General features: G+C 47.0%; 1 protein-coding gene across 1 annotated transcript in view; it reads right to left on the reverse strand.

Moving 5' to 3' along the window:
* Positions 1-8072, reverse strand: part of SLC9A1 (solute carrier family 9 member A1) — a 71974-nt gene extending 63902 nt beyond the window's left edge. The window contains exon 1 of the mRNA XM_083626997.1: positions 6878-8072. Coding sequence (XP_083483123.1) covers positions 6878-7223 — 346 coding nt within the window. The 5' untranslated portion in view covers positions 7224-8072. The remainder of the gene's footprint in view (positions 1-6877) is intronic.
* Between the last annotated feature and the right edge of the window lie 3754 nt (positions 8073-11826).

Raw genomic sequence — 11826 nt, forward strand, 5'->3', positions numbered from 1 at the left:
AAGTGCATGGCAAGCAGCACAAGACAGAACCACAGAGGCAGACAAGTATCCTGTTATTTCCATCTCATCTGCAATTGTCTGTCTCGGTACTACAATGAGATGTAGGAGTGGTGCCAATTAAACACCCAGATCATCAGACAAAGAGGTGGATGTGCTGGAAAATGTAGCTCAAGCCCCCTTTCTTCTCCCACATCATTAAAAGTGGAGGCGCATCAGTCCAGCAACCAATTTAGCAAGCCACACTTATCTGGGAGACACACAGATTTCAGAACTAAATTGTTAGGCTCAACATTGCAATTGAGAGTTATGGGCTAAGGTTGAAAAACACTCCCGGGTAATTATCCTGCCCATGTTGGTCTGACCTTACATTAGATGTCTGGAAACTGGATGGAACAGAAGCAGCTATTAGAGAGGTGTCTGCATTAGGGAAGGAAATGAACTTGGTCCAGTCCATATTTTAAAATGCACCAACCACCTAGACTAATACACTGATGGGAGAATTCAAACTTTGCACTTTTCCAACCAAAATTAAGAAGGCCCACAGATTCCCCATCCTTGCTCTAGGGGAGGCTTCAACAGCTCAGGGACTCCCCCAAGGAAAGAGGCCTGGTGTCAGGTACAGATGTGCCCTCCTAAAGTATCTTAAGTTGCATCAATATGAACAAAGGCAACGTATTATAAGATATTTCTGACCACGTTCTGCACCTGCCACGTAGAGCCACTATGGTACAGTGGAAAGCATGTCAGGCTAATTGGAGAGAACCAAGTTCAGACCCCTGGTCAGTCATGGAGCTCTCACTGAATGAAGTTTCTTGAGGGAGACTGACCTACCTCTCAGGGTTGCTGTGGGGATGAAATGGAAAGGGGAGAAAGACCCATGTACATAGCATTGATCTCCTTAGAGGAACAGCCAGATATAAATGAAATGAGTAAGTATGGCCCTTTAAGCACTTTTTGTAAAATTTAAGGCAGCTGTTTTATTCTTTTTCAGCACCTACAGTATAAAACAGCCTTCCCCAACCTGGTGCCCTCTAGAAAATGTTAAGGAGTACAATTCTCATCAGCCCTGACTACTGACCGAGCTGGCTGGGGCCCGATGTGAGTTGAGAGAGTCCAACAGCACCTGGAGGGCACCAGCTTGGGGAAGGCTGATATGAAACATAGAGTAACAGAAAGGAACAGAGACTTGCCTGAAGGTTCACTGTCTGAAACATGCATGTAAGGAAAAGAGGGTAGGGAAGGCAATGGATGAGATACCGTGAATCAAAACAACTCCATGAATTAGAGAAGGTTGCATGAAGTCAGAAGTGATGCTTCCAGAGTCATGGAAAAGCCTCTGGATGAAAAAAAAACACACATTCTGGGGACAATATACTATTGCAAAAGAAAGATGATGTCCTGTGGGGACTGGGCGGGGCAGGAACTGGTCCACTGGCTAGATCTACTCTGCCAGCCCTGCCCTACCTAGTGCTCTGCACATGTTCTACACTACAACTATTGGGTGGTCCTGGTCTCCTTTGGCAGGAAGGGCAAGATATCAATGTAATAAATAAATAAACTCCCATCGGCCCTGACCACTGGCCTGCTGAAGGCAAACTTGTCTGTCTCCCGTAGTAAGGATCCTCATTTGTCATACTGATCTGTAATCCCTCTGTAGAAACATGTACGCAGGATGGGTTTCTACAAAGCTAGCTGTTTAGTAGAGAAGGGAGCTTTAAGCTTTTAACAGCTTGGAAATAAAGATGAAAACTGTCAGTTATTAGTAGTATTAACATTATCATTACTTAAATTTGTATGCTGCCTTTCATCCAAAAGTCACAGGGCAGTTCAACATAACAATACAAAATGAAAACACAAAATACAAAACAAAAACAAACCAATAACTGCCCTCCCACAAACACATTTAAAAGAACATAGAATGTTAATCAGCCCAAAGTCTGGTGAAAAAGAAAAGGTTTTGCCTGATGCCTAAATATATGTAATGAAGGTGCCAGGTTAGCTTCCCTTGGGACAGCTTTTCACAAACTGGGAGCCACCACAGAAAAGGCCCGTTCTCATGTTGCTACCCTCCGGACCTCTTGCAGAGGAGGCACACGAAGAAGGGCCTCAGGTAACAATTGCAAGGTCTGGGTCAGTTCATAAAAAGAAGAGGTAGTCCTTGAGGTATTGTGATCCTGAGCCATTTAAAGGAGCCTGTGGCCCTCCAGATGCTTCTGAACTACAACTCCCATCACCCCCAACCATTGGCCACCCTGGCTAAAGCTGTTGGGAGTTGGAGTCCAACAACATCTGGAGGGCCACGGGTTGTACTGCCTTCTCTTATGCCTTGAGATTTGTGCATTCATTATATTACAGGACTCTAAGCTGCATAACAACATGTCATATCGCAGTGAGAAGGGAGTGTTCAAGACTTCTAGGAAATGAGGCTGGGATTTCCACCCAATGATGTAACTTCTGCTGACACATTTTTCACATTTGTGGCATTCCAATTTAATATGAATTTCTATGGAATACTTGCGTTTAAGCACCAGGAAGAAACATCCTTCTTCTCCCAGACCTTTGACTAATTAAACAATCTATGGCCTTTTAAAATGTGTAGGGGAAAATTGTTTTGTTTGTTACTATGTTATGTATTTTTGTGTTTATATATTCTAAACCGTCCTGTGATCCTCGGATGAAGAGTGGTATAGAAATTTAAAATATAATAATAATAATAATTTTATGACTGAAGAGTGAAGACAGATTCTTAAATAGAACCTATTTCCATTAAAATAGTGTATGAAAGTGTATCAAATAGTTCAAAAGTAACAAACAATTCTTAAACAGCAAAGATGGGAAACCTGATGGTTTCCAGATGTTGCGAGATGAAAACTCCCATCATCCTGGAGCATGGAGCATGCTGTCTGAGGCTGATGGGAATTGAAGTCCAGCAACAACTGGAGGTCAGCAGGTTCCTCATTCCTCATCTAGCGTATGTATCTTCATGCAGATTCAGACTTCTTGGCAGCTTTCTCCTTGCACTGTCTTTGCTTCCTGTAAGCATAAAGTCCAGTCATTTAGAACTTGAGTATTACACCATCCACAAAACACAGGAAGTGGCCGGCCACATCCACATAGGCTTGCACATGGGTACTTGTTTGACCAGCATTCCCACCTCGTCCTTCCGTCCTCCACAAGCTTCTGCATATACACCCCCCCATCTCCATTTCCTTGTGCATTACCTGCCAAGTCAGTGAGACGCCTGACAACATGCATTAGTGAAACAACTGCAGGGAAATGTTCCATAAGTCATGTGCAGGAAACAGCATACCCAGAGGAAGCCACCTACTTGTTGGGGAGCACAAGTAGGGAGATGTCCTGGCCCGTCCAGAGGACTCTGAGGAGGAGGAGGAGGAGGAGGAGGAGGAGGAAGGAAGAAGAGGCCATAGATCAGAGCCCTCCTGCTCAAGCCCCCAACTTTGAGCCAGGGCCTCCATTCAGACCCTCCCTCTGAAAGCCACACAGGGCTTCTCCTTCCTTGGCTCAAGATGAGAAGACAGGGCCATCCAATGCCAGAGAGGACACTTCTCCACCAGATGAGTGGGGGGAGAGCTGCACATCACAGACTGAGCTCTCAGGGGAGGAGGAAAGAGGAAGGGACAGGAGCAGACCCAGGTCCTTCCAAGAGACAGGAGTTCCCCACGTCAGGCCAGGAGTTCACAGTGGGGCAGGCAATGTGCACAAGTTAGCTGGACTTTCCCTGCTTCTGTTTAAAACTGATGGGTAGGCAGGGCCAACTGTAGACAGCTTCCCTATGCAGTCTCCATTTGCAGGTCCTGATCCTGGAACTCAGATCCCTGGCCTTGTCCCTGAGCTGCATTTAAGGAGCCTTGCAGCCCTTCTCCTAAGTTGGTTTGATCCTTGCCACATCTCTGGGGCCTAAGAGTGTCTGGACCAAGTCCTCCTCTTATCTTGTTGCAGGGTTTGCACTGTCTTGTCTGCTGGCATAAAGCTTGGCTTCTTTACATAAAGGAAAGGGCACTTGTTATGATCAGCACTGCTTTGCAGGCTTCCTATATGCATCTAGCTGGTCAGGGTGAGAACAGGATGCTGGACCAGATGAGCCTCTGGCCTGATCCAGCAGGGCTCTTCTCATGTGCTAGGTCAGGGGAAGCAACACAATCGTCACTACTCAACTTTTCACCTGCAGGTACTTTGTGCACTGCATACCTCTCAGCCAAAAGCACCTGTCTCCTTTTCAGTACTTACATTTTATCATCGAACAGCCTAACCTAAATCAAGGCATTCGGCTGTATGAGATCCCAGGCTATGTTAAGAGAGCCAGTCCTGTCACTGGTACCCAATTTCCCAAGAGGCAAACATGCAACTCCATGACCCTAGTTCTTCATGCAAGTTTTTAACATTAACAAGGGGGCAGATAATAGCACAAAGGAACAGATCATGAAAGCAAGCACATCTCTCTCCATCCCCTTTCCTTTCACTTCCTCAGTGAAACAGAGGTAATCTCTGCTACAGTCTGGGATGAAGCATAGAGGTGTGACCTCTATTCAGAAGGCAGCTTTAGAGCCTGTGATACAGGCCTCTTTCACATGCAGAGATAAGTCATAGTTAATGGCTTATTGGGATCAAGCAGCATGATCACTCCCACTTCACTCCTCCCAAGGTGTGAGCATGAGCAACAAGCCATGGAGTGTTAGCTTCTCATTAGGTCTGAACCTGGGAACAAACCACAATAATTTGTCCTTGGCCTGCTGATCAGTTCAGCCAGGAGACACAAACCGTGATCCTGGTTTGCATATAATGAGATGAGGCTTTGAGGCTTGCTGCTTATGCCAGGGAACAAGCTAAGCAGGAGCGATCAGGCAGCGTGCACTAGCAAACCTCTCGACCCTGAAAAGCTATTAACTGCAGCAAAGTGTTACATGTAAATTGGGCCACACATGCGGGATGGGGAGGCTTGGGCCAGGGGGCAAAATGCAAAGATCCAGACCTCTCTGTTTGGCCCTTATGGTCACTGGCATGAGGCCCCCAGAAAGTTGCCCAGAAGAGAATGTAGCCCTCAGGCAGAAAAATACTCCCTACTGCTTCTATAAATGGGGGCAGGGCTGCACAATTGTGGAAAAAATCCTTTGCTGCATCCACTTAGGATACTACTTGCTAAGTTAGTCCCTGAATCTAGGAAGGTCAGCCTTGGCTTCAGAAGAAAAAAGGAGGCAGGCGTAACAGAAAGCTGTCTTTGTGTATGATCTCTTTTGCCTGGAGTTTCCAAGAGCACTGTCGAGCATCAAGCAGAGGGGGTGGACCAGATGGCCTACAAACCCACTTCCAATATTTGAGCAACTTCACCTTTGTCCACAGATTGTCTTCAAGGACTTGGATCTACCATGAACACAATCATTGTTACTGTCTTCAATGCAACATAGGAATACAAGAAAGCTACCTTATGCGAAAGAAGATCATTGGTCCATCTAGCCGAAAAACATCTACACTGACCAGCAGCAGCTCCACAGTGTTTCAGACAGGGAGTTCTGCCCAACCCTACCTGGAGATGCCAGGGATCTCTTAGAGCTTTGAATGCAGAAGGTTCCAACACTGAGCTACAGACCTTCCACAGTAAAGTTAACCATTCAAACCCTTTGGAATGGCTTTTCCCTGAAAACCCAGGACCAAGGAACCTGTTCATTTTTAATCAGCATTTGAAATTTGCCAGGTACCAGGTACATTTTGCACTAGAGACTAAGTGAATATGCCCAGGCACCTGACATCACCATCTGGAGGTGAATTTAAAAACACATCCTGTAGAATTCTGTGATATTTTATCTGCGCAGTCAGAACAAATTTCAGGAACCAAAACGTCAAATTGAAAAATATGACATTCGAGCTGTCTGGCCCCAAAATGACAACAAGACATTCCGTTTTGGCAATTGTAACCCCGGTTTAAGGAGCCATTTGGCGCCCAGCTTATATATCTGAGTTTCTAACACTGCTTATATTGCATGTGACCACAATGGGCCAGATAATACATAGCACATACCACAAGGGAGTTCTATCCTGAAGGAGAACATGGGAACTTCCCTTGTTTAGTATGCAGACGTGACCCTGCAGGGTATCAGACGCTTTGCTCCTAAGCAAGCACCACATGTGATCATGTGTCATGTACACAAAGAGCATCATAAGAGAAGTACACCACTCCACAAACTAAGCATTCTGCCAGGCCTCTGGTTAAGTCACATAAGTGTCTCAGGACGGCCTCAACAGTATGAAGGGAGTAGCAATTTCAGGGAAATGCAGCCCTGCAATGCTTCAGATCAGTGGTACCCACCAGGGCAAGCCTTGGGGGAAGAAGTCATGGGTCCCACTCAGAAGAATGAGCAGGAGGGTCCCCAAGCCCAGCAAGACTGACCTACCACCTTCTGCAGTGAATGAAGCAAGACACGTTGCCACCTAGGAAGAGAAGTCCACACCCACCCACCCAGTAAGATCTTAAACTGAAAATCTAAAATCACCTGGCCGGGGGTAGATCTACTATGAAACTAATGAAGCTTAAGCTTCAGGGACCACGATTCCCACAGGGATCCCAGAAACGGCTTTAGTCCACATTGCATTGAAAGCATGACTCGAATTGATTAATTTGTTGTTGTTGTATATATTTCAACAATCCCAAAGTTTGAGAGTCAGCAGAACAGATGTTGTAAACAACCGCACTGAAGAAAGTAAACAGACCCTGCCGCTGGGGGCCTCATAACAGTTGAAGCTTCAAGGCCTCCAAAATGTAGGTCCACCACTGCACCTGGCAGTACTGGCTCTGCAAAAAATACAAAATGCAGACCCATCATCATACACAAACACACACCAACCAACCAGACACATTACATACCCAGTTTCATGAGGCAGGCGAGCAGGATCCATAGCGCAATCTCGAAGGGGATCCTTACATGCTTGTAGTCGATGCCCAGGACAGGAAACGCCTTCTGGTGCGTGTGTTTTCCGGGAGCCGAAGTGTTCTTGGGGTGCTTGGATTCAGGATGGCTGTCTAGGGACACCGGCGGAGCAGTGGTGATGCTTTCGACCGCCGCTTTCAGCTCCGGGGAGTAAACTTGCTGAGTGACCCCGGGGTTCACGCTGCCGGTGCTGCCCGGCAGCAGCGCCAGGAGGGCCGCTGCGCAGAACAGGAAGGGCAAAGCCCGGCAATAGCAAGGAGCCCCCAGGAACCTCGCCCCCATTGGGCCTCCTGATCTCTCCCACTACAAACGAAAAAGATAAAATGAAACGCACCCAGGAGGAGCTGCTGGCCTTAGCAGGCGGCCGCCGTAGCTTCTTTGAAGGAAGGGGGGAAATGTCAGAGAACACAGCTTCCAGGGAGATGCTTCATTGGAGGAGGAAGAGGAGGAAGCAGGAGCCCGAGAAATAAAACGAGGCCACCGAAGGATACCGTGTCCAGGTGGAAAACCTAAACGGAGACTGGTGTGGTAAAGCTCTCATAATAAGGTCCGGGGGCGCTTTCTTTCGGCTGCGTTCTTCTCCTGTTAGGGATGGACGAGGGTGGAGTGTGAGAGAGAAAGAGCCTGCGGCTTTTCGGGGCGGGAGGGAAGAGTCCCAAAAATCTTGCTCCTGCGCCTTGGGTGCCCTCTAGAAAAGAGAGGCAAGGTCTGAGAGCGAGGAAGGAGCAGGCAGCGCCCGACAGCAAGAGCCCCCCGCCCGAGGGGAAAACGGGACCAGATGCCCAGGCGAGAGGCAGGAGAAGGAAGAGGGCGGCGGCAGCAGCAGCTGCAAGCAGAGACCCGGACCAGGAGGCAGCCGGGAGCGCGAGAGGGAGCGCAGCGGCAGCCGGAGGGCGAGAAGGAACCTCTGGCGTGGGGAAGCCGGCGGGCGGGCAGGCCGGGCGGCTGCGGCGGGGCAGAGGATCCGCCGGTGGGAGCTGGGAAGGAGGAGGAAGCGGTGCGTGTTCCGGCTCCTCGTGTACTGCAGCGCGGCAGCTCCGCCCGGCCCGGCTCCTCCTTCCCCGCTGCTCTCCCGCCGTCTCTTCCAGCTCAGCCAGCGCCGAGACAAGGACACGGGGAAGGAGGAGGAAGAGGGCGAGGAGGCGCGGCCTCGGCACCCACGGCAGCCTCCTCCGGACGGGAGCAGCACTACACGGCGGGGAGCCCACCTCCTGGGGCGGAAGGAGAGGCGGGCGAGAGCAGGGCGCCTCAGCCCGGGAGAGGCTTCGCGCGGCCTCGGGCGAGCTCCTCCTCCTCTCCTGCCTCCCTTCCCGCCTTCCCTCGAAGAGGAAGAGCTGGCCGGTCGATAGGAAGCTCCTCGCGGGCAGAGACCCGTCTCCCGGTCTCCTCATGCGCAAGGGCGTCGTACGAATAACAATGCGTGGTGGCGTTACGCTCCCGGCGTCTCTTCAGGAAAAGAGAGCCGACAAAAAGTGGCTGAGGGCATTTTTCTTAAGATTTGCATCAAGAGCATAGTAAATAAAGCCCGTTAGATGGCAAAAATGGCTCAGGGATAAGGATATACAGAATATCCCAAGGATACCTTGCCACGATATCGTTAAAATAGCACAGGTGCACACTGCATTTTAAAAATAGCAGCAGCAGCAAACGGACATATGAAAAAACTGCAAGGCAGCCAAAATAAAACCAATCATAAAAAGCCAGATAGTATAAGCTGGTTTTTCAAAGCCAGCCTAAAAATGGCGGGGGAGAGGTTTGATAGATATCTACAAGGAAAGAGTTCCACATTAGCAATGTGGCACCAAGAGGGTCCTGTTCCTGGTACTCATTGGTTCTGATCTTAACTCGTGGAAAGTCAAAAGAAAGGTTTTCTGATGCTTATCTTAGGTTTGTGAGGGCATGCCTCAGATTACCTGGCTTTAGGCTATTTAGAGCTTTAAGATCCCATCTGCACTATGCTTTTAAAGCCACATACCACATTAAATAATTAACAGAGTGGTTTAGCAGCCCCCATGAAGCATGACTGTTCAAAGTGGTAGGATATTGCTTTAAGTGTATAATACAATGGGACCTTAGGTTGAGCCACGAAACAAATTGGCAATCAATGAAATTGATGTAGGATTGGTTCAATATGTGCTTGACCATCTTGTTCCTCCCAGCATCTTGGCAGCTACATTTCATTTGTACAGTGGTACCTTGGTTTAAGAACATCTTAGTTTATGAACAACTTGAATTAAGAACGCTGCAAACCCAGAAGTAGGTGTTTTGGTTTGTGAACTTTGCCTTGAAATAGGAACATGTTTTGCTTCCTGTTGAGTGTATTCTATTTGTAAATTGAGCCCCCTGCTGCTATGGGAAAGCATGCCTTGGTTTAAGAACACTTTGGTTTAAGAACGGACTTCCAGAATGTATTAAGTTCGCAAACCAAGGTATCACTGTACTACTCCCAGGGCCATTGTTAGGGAATGGCCCAGGAACTCCAAGATCTGGGTCTGTTGTCCTGGGTTCCAGATCCTTACCCATTTTTTAATATCTTAAAAATAAAAGCTTTGCTTTATTTTGTCTACATTCACAAAATCTCTATACCACCTTTCCTCCTAAGTAATCTTAGGCTGATGTCATGCACAAGCCCATGCCCTTGGCTCCCACCCTGTACAAATGCATATTAATGGAAATAACGTACAAAAATGCATTGCATTAGGGGAAATGGATTTGCAACAAATTGCTTATTAGATAGAACTGCTTAAACACATGTGTGTATTTGGAAAAATTCACACTAAAATGCCAATTAATTTTCATGAGGACTTTAAAAAAAAGTGGTAAAACCAATGTGGAGAACTGAATTTAAGATTGGAAAAAATTAAAACTGAGATAAACCAAAATTGACAGATTTCCCTATTCCTGTTTGAGAATTAGCTGTCCTTTAAAGCACATTTTTTTCCCTCATAGAATTCTAGGTGCTGTGATTTGTTAAGGGTTTCTATGCACTGTGTTTCTGAGAGAAGTAAACTACAATGCCCAGAATTCTTTGAGGGAAAGATGTTCAACATGTGCTTTAGCAGTGTAGCATGAACACAGCCTGTAATTGTCAAAACTGTTCATGCAGTTTAAGAGCTTTCTTTTAATGCTCAATCCTGGTAATGTAAGTCCCCTAGAACTTAGTTCTGCCTTCTCAGACAGCAGGGGGCAAATTGTTGTCCCCTTCCTTTCAATTAATACAATGGCAGAACCATCCTTGTGTCTTTGATTCCCCATCTAACAACCTCATAGGAATGCAGGAGGAGGAGATGTGAAATGTAAATATTTGGGAGGCAATTTGTACATTGTAAGTACATCACCAAACCTCTATGGGCGAGCACTGTTATCTGTAGCTTCAACTTACACCAGTGCAAAACAGTATATGAAACCACATTAAGTTAGTTTAGTTATGTGGATGCCAGTTTCCCTACTAGCCCACTGACTTACTAAAAAAGATTGTGTTTGTGGACTCACTTCAGCCCAAGTAGCATCTTGGATTCAAATATCCTGATTTAAGTGGACTGCGGTAGCATAACAGCTAGTTTGGTTCAAACTGAGGTCAGCAACTAGTAGCCCCGGGTCAGATTTGCCCATCTCAGATATGGAATTTGGCCCATCTCTGAAGCTAGAGAGGAATGTGGATGAGCAGCATCTGCAAGCGATGAAACCTGGAAGCAGGCCATTTTGAGAGGTGGAACAAGCAGGAGGCCTTGACCCCCATTTATTTATCAATGTTCCTCCATAGCAATGCTTTGCTGCTGATCAACTAAACCAGCCTGACTGGTAGTGATGAATGCACACTTCTGTCTCTTGCTTGAAAGGACATGCAGCAAGTCATGGCACCATGGGTTTTTCCATGCAGAAGGAAGGTCCCAAGTTCAAGTCCCACTATCTCCAGTTAAATATATCTTATAACAAGTGGTGAGAAAAATCCTGGAGAGCTGCTGCCAGTCAAAGTAAACAGCACTGAGCTAGATGGACAAACAGCCTAACCAATAGGCTGCATTCACTCCATGTAAAGTCAGCTCTGGTAAGGTCAGAAGGATGGGCATTCATCCATGCTTAGCATTCCCACTCCATACTCTGTTCCAAGGAAATTGAACAGGGCCTAAGAAGATTCTTAGCTTGCACACCCCATGTCTTCTTAGTTAAGGGGCCCACTGAGGGCCTCCAAAACCCTAGACCCAGCCAGGAGAGACTGGCATATCAGGGTAAATTTTGTTGTGAAGCTGGGCTCATATAGCACTGAATAATTTGTTGCTTATGCCTGCCTTTACTCTAAGCATGTGTAGGATTACAACCACCTTGAATCATTCACCAAGCCCAACGAATTGTACCGTAGCATGCAACCTTTGGAGTTTTCAACAGCTTTGTCCCTCTTTAAACGGGCATTAATAATAATAACACTTGATAGCACTGGGCAAAGTACTTTGCAATAATTCTCTGCTTCAGGCTCTCGATAAATGTGCAGTGCATTCATTTGCACACATACAGATGTATGCACACACACACATCTCAGCGTGTGGTTGGTTGCCTGCGGTCAGTCAGAACTTTCCCCAGGGTGTTAGGCTAAGTCTCTATTAAATGCTGGCATTGTCATGGAACTTACCACAAGAAATTACTTCTTTGATCCACTTTGCATGAAAAGGAAATTCTGTGTGGCATTTAGGGCATAGTATTTCCGGGTGAACAAAGATTTTTAAACTGGGAATCCAATACAGTGGTGCTGTCAGGAGGAAGGACTTCAAGGGGGTTGGGCTGTAGCTTAGCGGCAGAGAACATGCTTTGTATGCAGAAGGTCCCAGGTTCAGTCCCTGGCATCTCCAGATAGGGCTGGGAAATGAATTCCTCTCCCAAAAACCTGGAG

Source organism: Podarcis filfolensis, assembly GCF_964270895.1.
Source record: "Podarcis filfolensis genome assembly, chromosome: 8".
NCBI classification, from domain to species: Eukaryota; Metazoa; Chordata; class Lepidosauria; order Squamata; family Lacertidae; genus Podarcis; species Podarcis filfolensis.